Genomic DNA, 22,840 nt, shown 5'->3' with positions numbered 1-22,840 from the left:
CGGTGAAGTGTCGGGAAGAAGTATTTATCTCTGTCCTTGAAGACCAGGAACACCACTCTCATTAACTTCCCAGTTTTATCCTTTCAAAAGATCCAAATTCAGATAAACCCATTTCTATGTGGTCAAAATTACCTGGGGCAAGTGTCCAAGGAAACACCTCCCACCCTGGTCTCCAGTCAACTCTCACACCATATAAGGAGACTGCTTTAAAAATGCAGCCCACTTTCTTTATTGTGGTAGCTGATCCTATAGACGTTTGTCTGGCAACTGAGAAAGCAGTTCTTCAAAGCAGTGGTCCTTCACCAGGCGAATTCGTTCCCAAGAGGGTATTTAGTAAAATCCATAACCTTTTTTGTTGAACTTGGGGCTGGGATGCTACTGGGGTCTAGTAGGTTAGAGGTATAGCTAATATCCTACAGCACACAGGAAGAAAAAAAAAAGAAGGATTTTCCCCAAAAGGATTTCTGACCCAAAATGTCCATAGTGACAAAGTTGAGAAATCTGGCTTTCAAATTCTTGATGAGTTTAATGTATTCATTCAACAAACTACTACTTGGAACCTAGTATAATCTTTCTCTTACGAATGTCTTTGTGTTTTATTTAATTTATTTTGTTTTTTGGCCATGCCAAATGGCATGTGGGATCTTAGTTCCCTGACCAGGAATTGAACCAGCGCACCCAGCAGTGGAAGCAAGAAGCTTTAGCCACTGGACCACAAGGGGAGTCCCACATAGTATAATCTTAGCACAGGATGCTGGGCTCTGAGGCTGGGCAGCTCGCCTTGACGCATCTAGCAGAGGAATGACAGAGGTGTACAAGAAAGTAAACAATATTTTTTCCGGAGCATGCTAAGTGCCCGAGTGAAAATATCAGTCAACAGAGGAAAGGCCGTAAGTGTGTGAGGGTGAGATTGGGAGACAGAAGGAACAGAGACAACTGCAATGCATGTTCACTCTATAAAATTCATTCTCAAAAAAAATTTAAAAAAATAAAATTCACTCTCAAATATAAAATTGAAATAACTGCCAGGAAAGATCACCGAAGCCCTAAGCACTGTTTTATATCTTTTATATCTTTCTGTTTTATATTCACATCCTCAGAGAGAAGCAACCCGCTGCGTTCTTTGTGACTTTGTTCCTTATTAAGATGATTTTCTTCACAATAATATTTTTCCAGTAGCAGGGAGATGTTTTATTTCCTTCTTCTGGCCTCACTTTACCCTCTCCAGCTACGCCTTTAAAATATCGATAAACACAGTGGGATTCTGTGCCTGATAATTAGTTAATTGACACCTGCTTATCCTCTTTTATCTTTCCTCAAATCGCAACTTAAATTTGTTCACAATTTTGGGGATGCACTTTTCTAAGCCTCTGTTGGTTGGCCTCTTTTTTAATACCGAGGGCCAAATATGTAGCGGGAAAAATTGTCTCCTTAAACCCTGCTCCCATATTCCAAGCTGAAATAAATGCCAGGAGGGCTCAAAGATGCTGATGAACAAGTAAAATGGGCATAAGAGAAATGGCTTATCCCGCCAGGAAATTAGTGACCAGATGATAGGAGTTTCATCAGACAAAAGGGCACCTAGATTAGATTCACAGGGCTGAATAGCCTAGTGATCATTTCCACGGCGGATACCACAGACAATTATGCGTCTTCCAGGTCAGCAGTGTGGATGATTAAACTGTCTGGAATGCTCCCACCAACAAATGTGAGCTCATAGCTAAGCTGAAATTGAAACCAGTTATGAAATAGAACTGCCAGATGCCACACGCCTGCACACAAAATATCCCAGGCAATCTTACTAATCAGATCAGTGACATACACCTTCAGGGCTCTACTCTGTGCATGCCTCTGCGCAACACTGGGTGGCAACTTTTTATTTGTTTGTTTTTAAGTCTGAGTTTGAATCCCGACTCTGCCATTTTCTAGTTCTTAAACCTGGATAAGTCAACCCCACCTCTCTGAGTCTTTATTTTCCCATCTGTGAAATGAGGATGACCATGCCTGTCTCTCAAGATTGTCATTCATTCCATCAGTCCAGGTCCAGTCAGAAATTCAGAAACCCCGTCAGTCATCTCAACAGAAAATTTAATACAGGGTATTGGTTAACCAGTTGTTCAGTTCAGTTCAGTCGCTCAGTCGTGTCCGACTCTTTTCGACCCCACAAAATGCAGCACGCCAGGCCTCCCTGTCCATCACCAACTCCCAGAGTTTACCCAAACTCATGTCAATTGAGTCGGTGATGCCATCCAACCATCTCATCCTCTGTTGTCCCCTTCTCCTCCTGCCCTCAATCTTTCCCAGCCTCAGGGTCTTCTCAAATGAGTCAGCTCTTTGCATCAGGTGGCCAAAGTACTGGAGTTTCAGCTTCAACATCAGTCCTTCCAATGAATATTCAGGACTGATTTCCTTTCGGATGGACTGTTTGGATCTCCTTGCAGTCCAAGGGACTTGAAAGAGTCTTCTCCAACACCATAGTTCCAAAGCATCAATTCTTCAGCGCTCAGCTTTCTTTATAGTCCAACTCTCACAAGCAGTTGTTAGAGAACCAGAAAAGCAAAAAAAAAAAAAAAAAAAAACCAATAAGGAAGCAGCTGCCGCCCAAGGGCTGTGAGCAAAGGACAGAGGTGAAGATTGTTAGAATGTGCAGGTTTGACAGAAGAGCCCTTGAAGGGCTGAGATGCAGGCAGCCAGGGAGGGGATGCCACCCTCTGAGTTACCATCGCCACAGAGGCTTTGGGGCTGGCAGAGCTGAGCCTCAGCTGATTCTAGGAAGGTACAAAAGAGAGCTGGACACTGGGACCAGCTGCCACTGCCAGGCGATAGGCCACCAGCAGGGGACACTCTCAAGCATCAGCAAGAGTGTAAGAAGGAGAAGTCCTCCCGCTCAGCCTGTCTCTTTCTGGCACATCTCTGGCAGGTGGCAAAGCGGAAATGTGAATGCAAAGAGCCCCCAGCTGCACACAGCAGAGCCCTGAAGGCTAGATTTGAAGCTGAGAGAAAATAGCTTAATACATAACCCATTCGTCCACGCACTGTGTGCATTTATGGAGGGCTTACTCTGCGTTTGACCTCAAGGCTCTGCGCTGGGTGCAGGGGAGTCTGGGGAATTAAGTGCAAACCCCATGAAGTGCATGGCTCAGCGACTCATACAACGCAGAGCCTCACTTAAAATCAGCTGTCTTCTCTGGGCCCCAGAGGGAAACATAATGAAAAAGGAAATGAAAAACAAAACAACACGAAAGAAACAAAACTCTGGCTCTCGCCTTTTGGGAGGTCTGCATTTAGGTTAATTATTGTGAGACAAGTCAGACATCAAGGGACAAAGTCACACGTGCTTGTACGCCTTAAACAGTACTTCAGACACAACTGTTTGAAGAACTCAGAGAAGCAGAAGAATATTTGGGGGACTGTCAGGGAAATCTGGAGGAGGGCGTGACAAGCCACTCCCGGATTCTTGCCTGGAGAATCCTATGAACAGAAGAGCTGGGTGGGCTATGGTCCGTGGGTCGCAAAGAGTCAGACACGACTGAAGCAACTTAGCGCAGCACAGAGAAACCTTCACACACACAAAAAAAGTGGGAATGAGCGACTTTAGTGTTTAGACAATGGCCTGAATCGGTAAGACCATGAGACTCAGGAGAAAGCGCCTGGAACTTGCTGGAAAACTTGCTAGGTTGGGCTGACATTGCCACCAAGACCTCAGAGAATGGAGTGTGGACTCGTGATGTGGGAAACGGAACTTGGGGCCAGTAGAGAATTTCTTGACTCTCTCTAAGGCATAGACGAGCCACTGGGATATTCGGAATGAGCAGAAATTATACTTAAAAAATATTGCTTTTGTAGCTTTTCTATTTAACACAATACCTTTCAGATAGTGGGATGTTTGGAAACAATTGCTATGTTGAATGGGATGGGGTGGGATGGAGTGATGATAAAGGCAGGTCTTAACTTTGAAAAGTTGCACCTATTTTCCCTTGTTTGAAATATAGGGTTAGGGTTAGTACCAAATGCTTTGTGAAATATTTGAGGCAATCAATTTTAAGGACAAAAGTTCAGGAAATAAAAGCAAACAATAATCAGAGCTTTAACAAGTAAAGATAGAACCCACCCAGGACTTCTCTGGTGGTCTGGTTGTTAATATTCTACACTTCCACTGCAGGGGCCGCAGTATCATGTGCTGAGTGGCACGGCCAAAAAGTTAGGGGAAAAAAAAAAGAGGAAACCCACCCACCAGGACCCTGCACTCTTTTCTCAGCCTGAGACCTGCCGTCAGAGTGAACACGACATCAAGTTTGCAGAGACGGGGCAGGGCGGTTGAAAGCATCACGGACTTCGGCAAGAAGGGTACTGGGCAATGTGCTGCCAAGTCCATTTCAGTGACTCACGTGGAAAAAAGGCACAGAGTGGGTGTGAGTCTTGAGCGTGAGCTTGCAGACCGTGTGGTGTCCTCACATCTAACCCGTTGTTTACTTCTTGGCAGACCCATTGCAAGATTTTGGCTTTTCTGTCGACCAGTGTTCCAGACAATTAAAACCAAATCTCAACATTAGATTTGGAATTGTTCTGAGTAAGTAAAAATTATTGACATAATATAAAACATGACACAACCTCTGTGTGGCCCAGGCACCCAGTTATTCGTATTTACTGTAGTGGCTGAGCCACTGCAGCCCATCACTCTCTGGAATTAACTATTTCCATTTTCATTTCTCTCTCTGGGTAATATCCAGATAGAGCAGAACTCTCATTTAAAGCTGTTCTTTTGTGAGAAGACACCCTAGACACTCATCTGGATGCTATAAGCACCTGGAATCAGTATATCCAGCAAAAAAAAAAAAAAAGAAAATATTTTGAGCCTAAGTATCGATGCCTGCTCAAAAGAGAGCTTTTTTGCTTAGTTGCTCAGCCACAAACAAGTCTGGTACCAGCAGCATGGTTTATCTTTGCGTTATTTCATTCCACAAATAGCTCATCTAAGCTCCTAAACCCGGACACGGGCAAAGACATGGGACATCTTCTCCCACCACCAAGTCAACGAGCCAGAATGCTTTCAGATTGTTTATTTTTATTTTTACGTGGCCGTGTCACCACAGTTGGTCATCACATTGCTATAGATGCTAGACTCTCCTTTCTAACAGTTTCCTCAAAATCAGAGCAGAAGGGTTTAATAAACTGAGCGCGTGGAATCTTTCCAGAGAAATGAAGGGAACATTCCCGGACGCCAAGAACTCTCAGGCATCTTGGTATTTCCAGACCTTGCACAGTGTCTGGGCTCCATACCATCAGCTCCAGGAATGCTGTACAGAGAAACAGAGGACTAGAAGGAAGGGAGTGAGAGAATCTAAACGGGAGGAAAGGAGAAAAAGGCAGAGAGTCAGGAGCTGGCCGTGCAGGGCGGCCGGAAGCTGCCTGTGTGATAATGGGCATCAACAGTGGGGGTTGCAGGCTGGACCGCAGCCCGCTGCTCTTGGGGGAGGCACCTGGGACCACGTAGCTGAGAAGCCGTAGGAGGCAAGTCTCCTGGCTCCACAGCATCAGGGTAGGGGCACAGGTCAGCTAGCTGCTCCAGGCAGGGAAGTCCGTGAAAGGGCTGTCTTTCATCCGCAGACTTGCCCCAGTCGCATTGGCCAAATGCTGTTGTACCAAAACAGAAAGCTGTTTGCCATACAGCGCAGACTTCTGACGATGAAAGGTCCTTCAGCTCAGGCTTCTATGATTTCTGCACACTCTGATGCTCTGCGAAACCCACACTAACAGGAAGGCGGGTCTGCGCTTTGCCCCCAGGGGAGGACATCGAGCAGCTGTTTCTGGACGTCGCGCTCTTCAGTAAAGGACTCTCCATCCTTAACTTCTCCTACCCTGTCTGCGAAGTGGATCTTCCCAAGTTTTCTTTTTGTGGCAGAAGGAAAGGAGGTAGGTGTTCGGTCGGCTGATGGCCGGCTGGGGCCCAGAGAGAGGTGGACGGGAGCTTGCGGCCAAGGTCACGATATCCAGACCAGCGTCTAGGGTCCCCCCTCCCCTGTGGATGAGCTTAACCTCATGTATCATCACGTGTTGTATAAAAATGACCACACAGCCCATCCCACAGGACCTGCTTTACAGGGCAAGTGTGGACATGAAATGAAATGTGTTTATCAGGTGTTTGCAAAGAGAAAATTGTTGTTAGTGTTAGCAGTGGCACCTTGTGAAAAATGACCGGTACAGTAAGTAAGCTACATGAAAACGTTAGATGTGGACTTAATTTTAAAGGCATTGCAAAGCTTGGAGTTAAGATGAACATGACCCTGACACCTTTTGCAAGCTGATGAGTCCTTTAGTCAAAGAGATAATTGCTCCCTGGTTCATCTTTTGTGTCACTCCGATCTTACCTATGTTAAGAGTTTGTCCAAAGCGGGGAACACATCATAATAAGATGAATTTCAATACACAGCGGAGAAGGTCTCCTGAGAGCTGTTTTTCAGGTCTGACAGGACATCGCCCGTGAGGCAGGTGTCATTCCTGACAGCAGCTGGAATTGTAGGGCTTCCGCAACAAAGGTCACTGATCTCACACCTGCAAGTAAGACAAAGCGGGAAGCTTAGTGGACGCTGGGGCTGGGCACCTCCCCGCCCTCCCTTTCGCAAACATGGGCATATCCTGTCAGTCCTGGTTCACGCTGAACACGTGAGCCTGGCCATGCCCTGAGATTATCGATTGCAGAGGCCTCTCAGTCTCACTGTCTCTAGCTGTTCAAAGTCAGTCCTGACAGCTCTGTCTAGGTCAGCACCTCACGTTTCATCAGCCAGAGTTCCGCTGCCTCACTGTCTCCATTTCGAAGTGCTGCTTTTTGTGGGTCTAAGAACTGAAGGAAATTTGGAAATTGCCTAGATTTGGAAAAAGTGCCCCAAACACTTTCTGCAAAACGCCTTATACCTCACACAGCTATGGTAGAAAACAAGACAAAACACCTTCCGGGCAAAGGCCACCTTGAAGACTTCCAGCGATAACCTATGCCGAGGGCCGGACAGCCTCTGTTGAACGCACCCAGAGCCCCGCCTGGGGCCTCCCTTTGCAACTGTCCTGCATTCACGGCACACGTTAGTGTGCGATGCTTTACCGTCTGAGCCACCAGGGAAGCCAGTTCGTAACAAATGCAGTCCCAGGAACTAAGCCACTGATTTCTGCTCTGAAAGGAGGGGAGCCAGTGGCTGTGTCTGAGGCCTCAGTTTTAAAATACATCTTCTCTGGGGTAGCATCTCCTACCTGTTTGCACATCCGTGATTTCTGGGCCATTGTAGACCTCCTATAGTGGCCCTGTGGTGCAATGGTTAGCACTCTGGACTTTGAATCCAGCAATCCGAGTTCAAGTCTCAGTGGGAGCTACTCATCTTTGGGCTTCCCAGGTGGCTCAGCAGTAAAGAATCCACCTGCCAATGCATGAGACCCAGGAGATGCAGATTCGATCTCTGGGTCAGGAAGATCCCCTAGAGGAGGGCATGGAAACCCATTCCAATCTTGCCTGGAGAATTCCACGGACAGAGGAGTCTGGTGGGCCACAGTCCATGGAGTTGCAAAGAGTCAGACACGACTGAGCAACTAAACAACAGCAAGACTTCCTGTGTCTCCAAGTTGCTTCGCTTTTTCAGGCTTTTGATCCTCCTGGTCCCTGGGCTTTTTCCAACATGGGGTCGGAAGCCAGGCTTATACAGAAGCAGACCTTTGCTGTCCCTCATGGCTATGGGACTTCAGGCAGAATTACTCAATGTGTCTGAGCCTCAGTTTCCACATCTCTACACAGACCTCATGGGGTTCTTAGTAAGGATAAATTGGACAATTATACAAAGTCCTTAGGACAGAGTCTGGCACACAGGACTCAGTAAGTGATAAATGGCAGCAACTGCCCGCAGGAGATGAGGGATTTCTCAAGCAAGGGCTCTGAGCCCCTGAAGTCATCAATCTCAGAGTGGAAGTCTGCATTTTAACAAGGCCTGGAGAGGCAGCAGAGCCTCGGGGGCTTAGGAGTTTAAGACCTTTTTCCTTGGAGGTAGCGGGAGCCTGACTTAGGTCCAGGTTGTATATCCTCTGCTGGCTGAGAGAGCAGAGCCCCCGAAACCCCCTTCCACCTCTGGGGAGAGACCCCTGCCTGCAGTTCTCATGAAACTGCAATTTGGAAGCACCAGCAACTCAGTCTTCAGCCTTTCTTCTCTTCATGTTTTATTTTTTGTCTGCATACTTGAAGCAGCTGTGGGTTTCCTGCTTGCAGTGACTGGGCAGCTGCCGCTGCTGCAAGTTCATGAAGAATCAACAAAAACAGTGGTTTATTACTGCATTGGCAAGAAACACCCACCCTTGAACTACAAAAAAAAAAAAATAGAAACAATGATCACCTCAGACTTTTTTTTTTTTACTGAGAGAAGGAAAGGAAGGAAGGAAGAAAATACAGAAGGACAAACAAGAAAGAAGGGAAGAAAGGAAGAAAAGAAAGAAGAAAGAGAAAGACATGTTGCCTGTTAAGGAATCCTGTAGCCCTGGGAGCTTCCCTCCATCCTCAAAATCAAGCCTCTTATAAATGAGCCAAGAATGTGTTCAACTTGTCCTTTGAGACCCACCAGTTCTTTTTGTTGAGCCCAGAATATTCAGATTAATAATGACATAGGACCTAGATCCGGATAGTCAAAGCTATGGTTTTTCCAGTAGTTATGTACGAATGTGAGAGTTGAACCATGAAGAATCTGAGCATCAAAGAATTGATGCTTTCAAATTGTGGTGCTAGAGAAGACTCTTGAGAGTCCCTTGAACTGCAAAGAGATCAAACCTGTCAATCCTAAAGGAAATCATTCCCGAATATTTATTGGAAGGACTGATGCTGAAGCTGAAGCACCAATACTTTGGCCACCTGATGCAGAGTCAACTCATTGGAAAAGATCCTGATGCTGGGAAAGGCCGAGGGCAGAAGGAGAAGGGGGCAGCAGAGGATGAGATGGTTGGATGGCATCACTGACTCAATGAACATGACCTTGAGCAAACTCTGGGAGACGGTGAAGGACAGGGAAGCCTGGCATGCTGCAGTCCATGGGGTGGCAGAGAGTCGGACATGACTTAGCAACTGAACAGCAACAAAGGACCAAAGTGTTTTTAATTCTCTAAGGTAATATGGGATCCTTTACAAATTCTCAGCCTGTTGTGGAATTTCATTAAATCTAATTGAAGTGAGGTGAAGTCGCTCAGTCGTGTCTGACTCTTTGCTACCCCATGGACTGTAGCCTACGAGGCTCCTCTGTCCATGGAATTCTCCAGGCAAGAATACTGGAGTGGGTTGCCATTTCCTTCTCCAGGGGATCTTCCCGACCCAGGGATGGAACCCAGGTCTCCCGCGTTGCAGGCGATGCTTTACCGTCTGAGCCACCGGGGAAGCCAGTACTCACAATTCTGTGTAATCACCACGTAGGAAGCTATTTGAGAAGGCGAACTGGCAGCTCTCCTGTACCACTCCAAAACTTGGACCCCATGGGTTGCTGGTATTTGCATCTTAACAAACATCCTGAGAGCTCTGGTGTGCGTGAACACCTGAGCCCCCAGCCTGAGGACGACCACCCTCTGTGACGTCTGTTTCATTACTTTCGGTCACATCGCCTTCCTGTGGCTGCCCCAGGCTTCTGAAGATCGTCTCCGTTACTTCTCTTTCTTCCATCACCATCTTCTTTGCTTCCAGTTCTGGCAATGCAATCAGCCCACCGATTCACAAGCTGTATTTTGAGAGTTATATTAAGTGTTTATCCACAGAAATCCAAAAATAGGTTGGTAAGGAAAGAAAAAATTTAAATCCTCCTTCCCTTCTTGCTGCCAGAAGTTATAGCTCTTACAGAGAAAACCTGGGCGGCAAAGGCAGAAAGCTCTTGTAGGAGGAATGAAGTTGGAGAAAATCATTTCACCTCCGGGGCCATCCATGGCTCCATCGTTGACCCTGCCCAGTCCAGGAGCCACTAGTCACGTGTGGCTCCTGATAATCAGAAATGGGGCCCACCCAAGTGAGATGGGCTCTGAATGCAGAGTTTGCACCGAATTTTGAAGACTTTGTACAAAACATAGTATGAAAAAAGAATTTAAAAATCTCGTCCTGATGCTTTCTATATTGGTAATATATTGAAATTATAGCCTTTTTAAAAATTTTGTTGAAAAAATCTTTCAAGCTGAGATGATTCACATAACTTCAAGATAAAATTATTAATGGCATATTTTAATTCATGCATGTTTTACTTTCAATATGATCATAAAGGGTGCCATTTTTGAAAAAGGATTTTGAAAGGCTTGATCAGATTTTTCAAGTTTAACTTAACTTTCATATGCATGTCATTGTCTTACAGGCATCATCTTTTTTTTTTTCTTCCCTTTAATTGTTAACTGGTCTCACTCTGCCAGATAAATATTCATTGTCAATGGCTTTAAGTTCTTTAACACTTTCTTTGCCTTTAGGGACTTAGATTTTTTTTAAAAATTAAATTCAAAATTTGTATTTTGTATGCAATGTATTAATTATATTTTCTGTTGCAAAAAAAATGTTTTTGTTGAAGTATAGTTGCTTTACAATGTCGTGTTAGTTTCTGCTGTACACCAAAGTGAATCAGCTACACACATACACATATCCCCCATTTTTTGGATTTTCTTCCCATTTAAGTCACCACAGAGCACTGAGTAGAGTTCCCAGTGCTATACAGTAGGTTCTCACTCATCATGTATTTTATGCATCGTATCCATAGTGTACATCTGTCAATGCCAACCTCTCAATTCACCATCCCACCCTCTTTTCCCTCCTTGGTGTCCATTCGTTTGTTCTCTATGTCTGTGTCTTTATTTCTGCTTTGCAAATAGGCTCATTGAAATTATAATGATTTTAATATTGGGGTTAATATACATGTATTATTAAATTAAGTTCACTTGTTTCTTTTTCCTTTTTAAAAATAATGCAAATTACAAATGTGGCTCACATTATATTTCCATTAGATAGTGCTGACCTAAAACCGCAATGTCCAATATGATAGCCACTCATCACAGGGGGCTGTTGAAATCACTTACATTTAAATTAAATTAAAAACTTAGCCACACTAGCCACCTTTCCAGTTCTCAGTGGCCACGTGTGGATAGCGTCTGCTTTATTCAGTGATGCAGATCCAGGATAGTCACACCTTTGTGGAATGTTATGCTGAGCATCACTGACCTGGTAGGCTCTATGTTGCTCTACATTTTTCTTAACCACCTGTCCTGAGTTTAGTTGGAATTTGTGTTGGAAATTTCACTCTCTAGCCCAGGTACTTTCTCTTTTGTTGAATACCTAGAGCACGCGGGTGTCATGGTTCCAAAGAGATCTTTGCTGGGAACCCAACAGTCTGCCTGCAATACGGGAGACCTGGGTTCGATCCCTGGATTGGGAAGATCCCCTGGAGAAGGGAAAGGCTACCTCACTCCAGTATTCTGGCCTGGAGAATTCCACGGTCTGGATAGTCCATGGGTTGCAAGGAGTCAGACACAACTGAGAAACTTTCACTTTTTCACTTCAGTTCAGTCGCTCAGTCGTGTCCGATTCTTTGCGACCCCATGAATCGCAGCACGCCAGGCCTCCCTGTCCATCACCAACTCCCGGAGTTTACCCAAACCCATGTCCATTGAGTCGGTGATGCCATCCAACCATCTCATCCTCTATCGTCCCCTTCTCCTCCTGCCCCCAATCCTTCCCAGCATTAGGGACTTTTCCAATGAGTCAACTCTTCGCATGAGGTGGCCAAAGTATTGGAGTTTCAGCTTCAACATCAGTCCTTCCAATGAACACCCAGGACTGATCTCCTTTAGGATGGACTGGTTGTATCTCCTTGCAGTCCAAGGGACTCTCAAGGGTCTTCTCCAACACCACAGTTCAAAAGCATCAATTCTTCGGCGCTCAGCTTTCTTCACCGTCCAACTCTCACATCCATACATGACCACTGGAAAAACCATAGCCTTGACTAGATGGACCTTTGTTGGCAAAGTAATGTCTCTGCTTTTAAATATGCTATCTAGTTGGTTATAACCTTCCTTCCAAGGAGTAAGCGTCTTTTAATTTCATGGCTGCAATCACCATCAGCGGTGATTTTGGAGCCCAAAAAACTAAAGTCTGACACTGTTTCCACTGTTTCCCCATCTATTTCTCACGAAGTGATGGGACCAGATGCCATGATCTTAGTTTCTGAACGTTGAGCTTTAAGCCAACTTTTTCACTCTCCTCTTTCACTTTTGTCAAGAGGCTCTTTAGTTCTTCTTCGCTTTCTGCCATAAGGGTGGTGTCATCTGCATATCTGAGGTTATTGATATTTCTCCCTGCAATCTTGATTCTAGCTTGTGTTTCTTCCAGCCCAGCACTTCATTGATATTCTCTATTTGGTTAGACATTGCTCTCCAAGGGCTGCCTAACAGATTAATAGTGACAATTCTTTGGGAAGATCCCCTGGAGAAGGAAAAGGCTACCTCACTCCAGTATTCTGGCCTGGAGAATTCCACGGTCTGGATAGTCCATGGGTTGCAAGGAGTCAGACACAACTGAGAAACTTTCACTTTTTCACTTCAGTTCAGTCGCTCAGTCGTGTCCGATTCTTTGCGACCCCATGAATTGCAGCACGCCAGGCCTGCCTGTCCGTCACCAACTCCCGGAGTCCACCCAAACCCATGTCCATCAAGTCAGTGATGCCATCCAACCATCTCATCCTCTGTCGTCCCCTTCTCCTCCTGCCCCCAATCCTTCCCAGCATTAGGGTCTTTTCCAATAAGTCAACTCTTCGCATGAGGTGGCCAAAGTATTAGAGTTTCAGCTTCAACATCAGTCCTTCCAATGAACACCCAGGACTGATCTCCTTTAGGATGGACTGGCTGGATCTTCTTGCAGTCCAAGGGACTCTCAAGGGTCTTCTCCAACACCACAGTTCAAAAGCATCAATTCTTCGGCGCTCAGCTTTCTTCACCGTCCAACTCTCACATCCATACATGACCACTGGAAAAACCATAGCCTTGACTAGACGGACCTTTGTTGGCAAAGTAATGTCTCTGCTTTTAAATATGCTATCTAGTTGGTTATAACCTTCCTTCCAAGGAGTAAGCGTCTTTTAATTTCATGGCTGCAATCACCATCAACGGTGATTTTGGAGCCCAAAAAACTAAAGTCTGACACTGTTTCCACTGTTTCCCCATCTATTTCTCACGAAGTGATGGGACCAGATGCCATGATCTTAGTTTCTGAACGTTGAGCTTTAAGCCAACTTTTTCACTCTCCTCTTTCACTTTCGTCAAGAGGCTCTTTAGTTCTTCTTCGCTTTCTGCCATAAGGGTGGTGTCATCTGCATGTCTGAGGTTATTGATATTTCTCCCTGCAATCTTGATTCCAGCTTGTGTTTCTTCCAGCCCAGCACTTCATTGATATTCTCTATTTGGTTAGACATTGCTCTCCAAGGGCTGCCTAACAGATTAATAGTGACAATTCTTTGGGAAGATCCCCTGGAGAAGGGAAAGGCTACCTCACTCCAGTATTCTGGCCTGGAGAATTCCACGGTCTGGATAGTCCATGGGTTGCAAGGAGTCAGACACAACTGAGAAACTTTCACTTTTTCACTTCAGTTCAGTCACTCAGTCGTGTCCGATTCTTTGCGACCCCATGAATTGCAGCACGCCAGGCCTCCCTGTCCGTCACCAACTCCCGGAGTTTACCCAAACCCATGTCCATCGAGTCAGTGATGCCATCCAACCATCTCATCCTCTGTCGTCCCCTTCTCCTCCTGCCCCCAATCCTTCCCAGCATTAAGGTCTTTTCCAATAAGTCAACTCTTCGCATGAGGTGACCAAAGTATTGGAGTTTCAGCTTCAACATCAGTCCTTCCAATGAACACCCAGGACTGATCTTTAGGATGGACTGGCTGGATCTTCTTGCAGTCCAAGGGACTCTCAAGGGTCTTCTCCAACACCACAGTTCAAAAGCATCAATTCTTCGGCGCTCAGCTTTCTTCACCGTCCAACTCTCACATCCATACATGACCACTGGAAAAACCATAGCCTTGACTAGACGGACCTTTGTTGGCAAAGTAATGTCTCTGCTTTTAAATATGCTATCTAGTTGGTTATAACCTTCCTTCCAAGGAGTAAGCGTCTTTTAATTTCATGGCTGCAATCACCATCAGCGGTGATTTTGGAACCCAAAAAACTAAAGTCTGATGCTGTTTCCACTGTTTCCCCATCTATTTCCCACGAAGTGATGGGACCAGATGCCATGATCTTAGTTTCTGAACGTTGAGCTTTAAGCCAACTTTTTCACTCTCCTCTTTCACTTTCGTCAAGAGGCTCTTTAGTTCTTCTTCGCTTTCTGCCATAAGGGTGGTGTCATCTGCATGTCTGAGGTTATTGATATTTCTCCCTGCAATCTTGATTCCAGCTTGTGTTTCTTCCAGCCCAGCACTTCATTGATATTCTCTATTTGGTTAGACATTGCTCTCAAAGGGCTGCCTAACAGATTAATAGTGACAATTCTTTGGGAAGATCCCCTGAAGAAGGGAAAGGCTACCCACTCCATTATCCTGGCCTGCAGAATTCTGTGGACTGTACAGTCCATGAGGTCGCAAAGTGTAGGACACAACTGAGCGACTTTCACTTCACTTCACTTCACTTCAAGTATATATAAGCCACCACTCTTGGCCCTTCTGAAGTCAACCAATCTAGAGTCTCCTCTCTGAACCCAATATCAGTGTATTAATGCCCTACTGCTGCTGGGACCCTAGTGACTTGCCACACAAAGGAATTCTGTTACGATTCTTGACCTCAGAAGCTTCAAACCAGAATCAGGAGGGCTGTGTTCCTTCTGGAGAATTCAGAGGATGGATAAAAATGCTTTTCCTTGAGGTTTTTAGTTTCTGGAGGCTGCTGGCATTCCTTGACTTGTAGCCACATCCTTCCTCTCTGCTTCCATCCTCACATCCCCTTCTGATCTTCTCCAGTTTATGAGGACCCTTGTGGTTACACTGGACTCACCCAGACAATCCAAGATAATCTCCCCATCTCAAAATCCTTAACATGACTGCATCTGCAAAATCCCTTTTGCCTTGTAAAGTATCTACGGCTTCTAAAAATCAGGACATGGACATTTTGTGGGGGGAAGGGGCGGGCATTAGTAGCCTGTACAGCCTCCAAATGGAGAACCAGTACAGCTTGTCTGACCTGCGCATACCATGACCATGTGAAGAGGCCAGGTAATTGTGCATCATTCAAGGAAAACTCAAACTCTGTATGTTTCCAGTGAAAACGCCCTCCAAGAAGTTCCAAGAACTTCACCGGTGATACAGCTGCTCATGTAGCTGGGGTGAGATGTGAATTTCTCTGTTAGGGGATCCTATCACTGCTCAGAATAGGTTTGCCTTCTTGCACTGTTCCTGTTACCCTTTCCCAGACCCCAAAAAGCTCCCACCAGCCAAGTCTCCTGCCCAGAGGAGAAACTATCTGGCTAGAAGTGGGGGACACAACCCATGTGTCTGTCGGAACCATTCTTGGCAGAGAAAGAGGCTAAGATTGTCAACGAGTCCTTATAGGAGTTTGTCATTGAGAGGAGGCGATATTAGGGCAGAAAGACTGGAGTAACAAGCACATCTCTGAATGCCTGGAGAGGGGGCGTGGCAGGACCATGAGTGAGTAAGCCCTAGAAGGCTGCTCATTTCATAGTTTTATAAATGCCCCATTGCAAGTTCACAGTGAATGTGGCCAAGTTTAAACAACATTAGATTACTCTCTTAGTGAAAGGGCAGCAGTCTGGTCCACGACTCTTTGGGCGCTTTTATTTCCACATTTTAAAAATCCATTCCCTCTCTAAAAAGACACTGTGTGCCAATCACACAAATATCTGGGTCCCCCAAAAAAGTCGATTGGCAGAAACGACCTCAAGTATTCAGAAGCAGGAGGGTGAAATTTTTAATCCGCTCCGTATTAAAAACTGATCAAGACTCCCAAAGAAGGAGAGGAAGAGGTGGGTATAGATATGCTGCGGCCCTTTTTATAGCCTGGAGTGTGAGGGTGTTAATTAAAGGAATCTCAGAACCCGAGATGATCTGGAAAAGGAAGGAGCAAGAATTTAATTTTAGGTGTTGTTTCATCAGGTTAAAAAAAAAAAAATTTCGCGAGTTACTTGCAGCAATTCTCAGGAACTTCAAGGGCCCACAGAAAAGCTCCAGGTGAAACGGTAAAGTGAAGACCGAGTTCATGGCAATCTCTCACCCAGCAAAGGTCCCTCATAGTGAAGCACAAATCAGCCGATCTCAGAGCATTAAGTGAGCATAACAAAGTGCTAGGTAGCATTTGTGTGGTATGCTTCAAAAAACAGCACTCATCCATTTTTTAAAACGGAAGCTAAAAAAAAAGACACCATTAGAACCTAGCAATTGTTCACACTGGCTCAGGAAGAAGGTTCCCAAACCCAGCCTTGGTGTGTTTCTCCGCGTCCCCCACAGGAACCTTCATGTCCCTCTCCCTCACTTTGGGTGAGTAAGGTGAATAACCGGACGGTGAAGACCTGCTGCTTCTGCCCTTACCGGGGCCCCGATCTCCACGAGCTCACACACGAGCTCCTGATCCTCTCGGTGCCCTGTGGGAAAGGCGCTCCTAGTTCTGTTTTCTAAGTGCAGTACTGAGTCACAGGATAGTTAAGCAAACCGTCCACCAACAGTTAGTGGGGAGGAGAGCTGGGTCCTGCCCCCAGGGTCCAGCCGTTTGCACCATGTCAGCTTAGAACACCAAGTAGAATCATGAGGTCGGTATAAAACGCGTCCAAGGGAATCCAAGCAGAATCCAGCCACACCTGACGGGGAAGGGCGAACTCACGGCTGTGCTGGGACTCTGCTCCTCTGTCAGCTGGGTCCCGTTGCCTGAGGGACTTTAACTGGTTCTTGGTCCAAGCAGTTATGGTTGTTGAGCTGCAAGCAGCAGAAACCTGCCATAAGGGTGGTGTCGACAATCCCTTTGCCGACAACAGCAAAGGGATTGTCTTGAAAGGCTACCGAGAAGTCACAGAATCAGCGAGAAGCCTCGGGGAGATCTTGTCATCCAAACGGCGTCTCCTTAGTGATGTCTTCCCTCACCAACCACCATCTCAAACGCAGCATCTCCGTTCGTAACTTTAGCAAAGCTTCCAGACATCTTTAGTGCTTTATACGGACTAACTCTCTTCATTCCTCGAAACTCTGTTGTTGTCCTTACTTTAACACTCTTAAAAACGAGGGCACTGAGCCCAGAGGGATCGTAACTGTCCAAGGTCAATCAGTTACGGGAAGTTGTCTTAGGATTTAACCTTGAGCGTCCCAGGGCCAGCCTAGCCTCTGAGCCCTCATTCTGCCTGGCTCTCTCACGACCTGAGTGTCTCCTGCTACTTGCTACAGCCTGGATTCTGTCTCACTTAGGGATTTATGTACCATGATCAGAGACCATTTCCTTCCATCGCTGGATCCCCAGGGCACAGTAAGCATAGATAATAGAGCAAGTCAATTTTGTTTTCGAGGATTGAATGATGTTATATGCATTTTGTCTGTTTTTCCAGAGCAGATTTATTATGCCGGCCCTATCAATAATCCCGGATTTGAAATTCCCGAGGTAAGGGTTTGGTGTTCTGTTTTATTTTGTTCCTTAATTATTGTATCGAGCCGTTTCTTAAAGAAGGAGGTGGGTAGGAGAGAGAGAACAGAGGAGGAGGAGAGGGAATTAAACTAAAACCTTCAAGTTTTTGTGTAGCCGGTCACGGAGAAGATCCGTTCTGGGTGAAGCCGTTACTTCATCATGGGCACTTGCTAATTAAAGCTTGACGCTCGGGTTTTGGCATTTTGGTGTTTAACATTTTTGTCCTGCCGGACCCTGGGGCACCCCTTGTGGAGACAGCACCTGTAGACAGGGGCCCTGGGGCCCTGTCCTGCTGGAGTGCTCTTTCCAGGGGCCTCTGCGTGGCCAGAGCTGTTAGAGGCGAGGGAGGCAGCCCCAGGAGGGCTGGCTGTTCAGAGAAAGGAAGAGAGACAGCCCAGAAAGTGCTAAGCTCCCCAGTTACTATGCCACAGTTACTCAGTTACACAGTTACCCACAAGCTCCCACCCAGTAAATAAAATGCCCATGTCTTACGCCTTCACTGTTTTTCCAACAAGTCCTTTTTATTTAAAATACCATTACTTTATGAAATAGCCTAATTCCAGCAGCTTGGACATGCTCAATAGCTACTCCTGAGAGCATCCTTCGGAAAAACATCACGAGAATCACAGAAGTGTAATCAGTTTCATTTTTTGGTTTTCAATTTCATCCTTTTCATCTTCCAAAGCCTGAGTATGACTCTAGAAGAGGACCTCCTTCTCCATAAAGAATCTCTTGAACTTGTTTCATCCCCCGGGCGTGTTCCCTTTCTGTCCTAGCTGCTGGGTTCCTCCGTTTCAAGCCTCCAAGTCTCCAGACCACCTCGGTCTTTCTCCAGCGATGCTCTGGCAGCTGGGGCAGGGCCAGCTTTCCAGAGTCTTCTCCTCGGCCCTTTCAGGGTAACACACAAGTTGTGCAAACTCTCTTCCCTTCTAGGATGTGAGACCAAATTTCTCCCACAAAGTTTTTGCTTTAAATCTTTGCTATTTGAATTCTTTTTCTTTCTCCATTTTTCTGTGGATCCTTCCCAAAGCACCTCCAATCCATCAACTTGAAATTTGCAAGCAATTAACTTTTGTTTTGCATTATTGACTTTAAAAAAAGCATTTACTCTTAGCAATGAAATAGGAACAACTTAAAAGTCATAGGATCGCTTTGAAAGAAATGAAGCCCAGATGTAAGGAGGTTTATTGCATCCACGTACGATACGTGGGTGAATGCGTTACCTGCATCCATGGCCCATTAACAATGCTCCTTGAGATGTTGCCCAGTGTGAGGCTAAGACAGTGGTCAGGTTGCCTGCCCCCGCCTGCCTGTTCAAGCATCCACAGAAGCTCTCTGCCTGGTCCTCCTACCTCTTCAAGATTTTCTGGGCCTGTGGAGCAGGAACCTGGCCAGTCCTGACCCCCCGAGCCAGGCCTGCAGGGGACAGAACCAGAGCGGACACATGTGAACCCATCACGTGAGCCGCACAGGCAGCTGGAGGCCTTAATCCCAACCTGGGCTCCCCTGCTGGCCTGAGACCAGCCTGGCCAGCCCAGACGCCCCTGGCCAGCCACCAGCCTGCAGGCCACAGAGACGCTGCTTCCTAATGTGGGACAGAAATGGTGCGCAGACTTTCGGTTTTAGAAGACCTTCCCCAGGTCCCCCCTCCTCCCACCAAACCCCCCAGAGATGGGCTCATGCTAATTCCACCCTTGCTCAGCTGAAAACTTCCCATTTAGCCACCAGTCTTCCATGTCGGTATTGTTTTCTCTTTATCACAACCAGTTCTTGGCCCCACTGAAGTCCCCCCTGCAGCGGGCATCTGTCTGTGGAGGCTGCTTTCTGACTTATAATTTAGAGACCCTATGAGCTTCCAACTTGGCTGCCAACTTGCAGATACGGCCTGAACCATATAAGTGTCAAGGGTGCAACTACAGTCTCCTACCTGGCAAATCCAAACCGCAGAAAGGCCCCTGTCCTGTGCCTCATCCCGTCCTCCTGCCCACAGATGGGCACAACTGCCTGAACACTTTCACCCCTTAGAGCAGAGTATGTATTAATATATCTTGGGATTCAGAATCCTGAACCCCTTCCTTTATTTTTTTTTTATAAATTTATTTATTTTAGTTGGGGGCTAATTACTTTACAATATTGTAGTGGTTTTTGCCATACATTGACATGAATCAGCCATGGGTTTACATGTGTTCCCCTTCCTTTAAATACTGCATCTTTTGTTAGGCTTCTAAAGCAAGGATGAAAGACTCAGTTGGGTTACAATAATTTTGTGTGGCATGTTCTTAAAGGCACGTGAACTGTGAAGAGTAGATAATGGTGATGACGATGATGGCAATGAGGAGGAAACCCACTCAGGTGCATGTGTGAGCTGGTCTTTATCCAGACCTAATTCTCTGACTTTTACACTGCGATTGAAACCCGTAACACTGCTTCTGAAGTCATAGCTGCTGCTATTTGAGCAGACCCAGGGAGCCTAGACCGTCATAGAGTCTTTAAGGTAAAATGTGCCTAAGGTCACCTTCAGCAGCCCTCACACCCAAGACACCATCAGTTTTGGGGAACCCGCTCGCTCCTGGGCCTCTGCTGATTGCTAGAAAGTTCTTCTCTCCTAGCCTGAGACCAGTCATGTACCGTCCATCCGGTAGTCTGATCTGGCCTTGCCCTCCGGCTGATACAGATTAAACGCCCTCCCTCCCTTGGATGGGGGCTTTCCTGGTGGCTCAGATGGTAAAGAATCTGCCTGCAGCACAGGAGACCTGGATTTGATCCCTGGGTCAGGAAGATTCCCTGGAGAAGAGAAAGGCACCCCACTCCAATATCCTTGCCTGGAGAATCCCACGGACAGAGCAGCCTGATGAGCTTTAGTCCGTGGGATTGCAAAGAGTTGGACACAACTGAGCAACTAACACACACTTTCCCTTGGGTGACCGGCTCCTCAGAGATGGGCCAAGAGTTCCAGGACTTTCCTCCACCCTCCACCACGCAGAGCCTCTCTCCTCAGGGCAGAGTGTCCACAGCCGCGGGCTGTGGGGGCGGGCAGGGCTTTGGCCGTGAGCACTGCAGACATGGCTCCAGCCCGGGTCCTCTCTGCTGCGCCACACACAGCCTGGCCGGCCGGCCCTGACCACAGGCAGAGGGGCTCCTCTGTGGCCGGCCACGGCCAGAAAGGACCCCTGAAAGGCAGGAACACTTTTTCTAGTGGCGCGTTCGGGCTCTGTGCTGTCGAGTTTTGCCCCCCAGCTGTCTCCTCTGTCTCAGCACACAGCACTGTCTTTCCCGCTGCTCAGGCCAGCATCCTTGGGGTCAGCTTTCACCCCTCTCTTCCCCACCCACCTGGGTTTCCTCGGCAAACCATCTCGGCTCTTCTTTCCAAATCCAGCCAGGACACCCACCTCTCCCTGTCTCCCCCAGCTGCTCCAAACCGCCCCCTACCTCTCACCTGGCTCTGCAGCCCCTCCTACCTGGTCTACCTGCTTCTCCCACGTCTCCCCCCATCTCCTTCCAACGAGGCAGCGGGAGGGACCCTGCCACCCCCCGGAGTGGAGAACAGTGCCCCCCACCGCGGCCCGCGGGGCCGTCCCCTGCCTCCTCCCCTCTCCTCCTGCAGGCCTCTCCCGGGAGTCCTGTCCACCTCCTCAAATGCGGGGCCCCCAGCCTCCAGGGGAATGGCGAGTTCCCGCACTTTCTTCAGGTCTTGGCCCCGAGGTCACCTGCTCAGGGGACCTGCCTTGAGCACCCTACTCAAAATTGCACACCAGCCCCAGCCACCCCACCACCCCATCGGCCCGCTCCCCGCGGAAGCACCATCTGGAGCGCCGGCATCTCAGGCTTAGCCATCCATCCCGGGCGCTCTCTGCTCTCCTGGCCAGCCTGGGGGCCCACGGGGCGGGCGTGGTTTGTCCCGCTGACCTAACCCCCAGGGTCTAGAGCCGAGGCTGCACATGATGAGCTCGGTGAGCGCCCGCTGGAAGGTGATGGCTCTGCGGGTCTCACAGCTGCTGCTTCCCCGTGTCCCTCAGGGAGACTACCAGGTCCTGCTGGAGCTCTACAACCAAGACCATGCCACCGTGGCCTGCGCCAACGCCACCATCCTCTATTCCTGAGCGTCTCAAAGCGAGGTCAGCTGTCCCGTGGCAACAGCGGCTCCTCCCACAGACCCTGCCGAGAGGGAGGACCAGCGGACCACAGAGCAAGCCTCTCAGAAGGGGCCAGCGCTGATGTCAGCCCCAGGACCAGAGGTCCCTGCACTCCATGGATGCAACGAAGTCCCCGGAGTATCTGCCTCCCAGGAGCTCCTGGGGGTCAACCCAGCAGTCTTGAGTCCCTAAGTGCTCTCCTGACAAAGCTTACCTCTTTCCAGCTCCTGGGAGCCCAGGATCAAATAAAGAAACTGGCCTACAAGGAGTGCCTCATGGTTTGTTGAAGAATCCTGGTGTAGCCCTGGAGCTACAGCGTGAGCTCCTCTGTACCCAGAGCCGCAGGCTGCCACAACATAAGTGATGCTGAGAGAAGCAGGAAGGTGACAGCCTGCCTGAAAGGGCAGAGCTGGGGGGGAGCCGTCCCTTCTTCCGGGAAGCCCCACACTCTGGACGTGAGGCCCGGAAGCTGGTGAAACCTCACACGCAGACATCACAGTCTCCACTGAACTAACCTCTTGATAACTTCATCCTGAAGGGCAGCTGTCCTGGCCCCAGTGCACCTCGGCTCTCCTGAGTGTGCTCGTTAATTCACCCCGAGTCACTGCCGGTCACTCACGTACCAGGCCCTCTGCTCAGCACTTAGGCTACTCCAGGGGGCAAAAGAGACCTTGTCTCTGCCCTCATGGAGCCTGCGGACCCCTGAAATATTAAGAATTCACGTGTCCCCCAGGGCCATATCACGCATGTGTAGAGCTGCCTCCTTCCATGCCCCCCATAAACGACGAGGTCGCCTGCTGTTGCCAGAACCCATGGAGCCCTCGATGTCTCCTGTCCCTGGATGTGCAGAATCCTCCGGTGGGCCCCACCCCCTTCCACACCCTCCTGCTCCCCGCTTCTGCTTCCAGCACCCCCAGCTCCCACGTCTGTTCCTCTTGCTCCTGCGAAGGGGCTAGAGTTGAGAGACTGGGGTTGACCGTCTTGTTTGTAGGTCTTTTATAGCCATAAAGGTGCCACTGTGTTAGCGATGAAAAGAGGAAAGAAAAGCATAGTTTTAAAATGTCTGT

The 22,840-nt window shown here is 47.8% G+C and overlaps 1 protein-coding gene across 2 annotated transcripts in view; it reads left to right on the top strand.

Moving 5' to 3' along the window:
- The window catches only part of LY86 (lymphocyte antigen 86), a 43,933-nt gene extending 21,895 nt beyond the window's left edge, over positions 1-22,038 (top strand). Inside the window, exons 2-6 of one of the 2 annotated variants that reach the window (XR_014061410.1) lie at positions 4,484-4,570; positions 5,785-5,913; positions 17,564-17,616; positions 19,926-20,134; positions 21,657-22,038. Coding sequence is in view for 1 of the 2 variants with exons in the window: in XM_081517708.1 (XP_081373834.1) it covers positions 4,484-4,570; positions 5,785-5,913; positions 17,564-17,616; positions 21,657-21,740 (353 nt within the window). In the remaining variant the exon portion in view is untranslated. The remainder of the gene's footprint in view (positions 1-4,483; positions 4,571-5,784; positions 5,914-17,563; positions 17,617-19,925; positions 20,135-21,656) is intronic. The other variant, XM_081517708.1, reaches the window with a different exon arrangement.
- The last annotated feature ends 802 nt before the right edge of the window (positions 22,039-22,840 follow it).

The sequence above is a fragment of the Giraffa tippelskirchi genome, chromosome 8 (assembly GCF_054371585.1).
Source record: "Giraffa tippelskirchi isolate mGirTip1 chromosome 8, T2T-mGirTip1v1.2.pri, whole genome shotgun sequence".
NCBI classification, from domain to species: Eukaryota; Metazoa; Chordata; class Mammalia; order Artiodactyla; family Giraffidae; genus Giraffa; species Giraffa tippelskirchi.
Note: the sequence above shows the minus strand (reverse complement) of the source record. Positions and strands in the feature narration are given on the sequence as shown.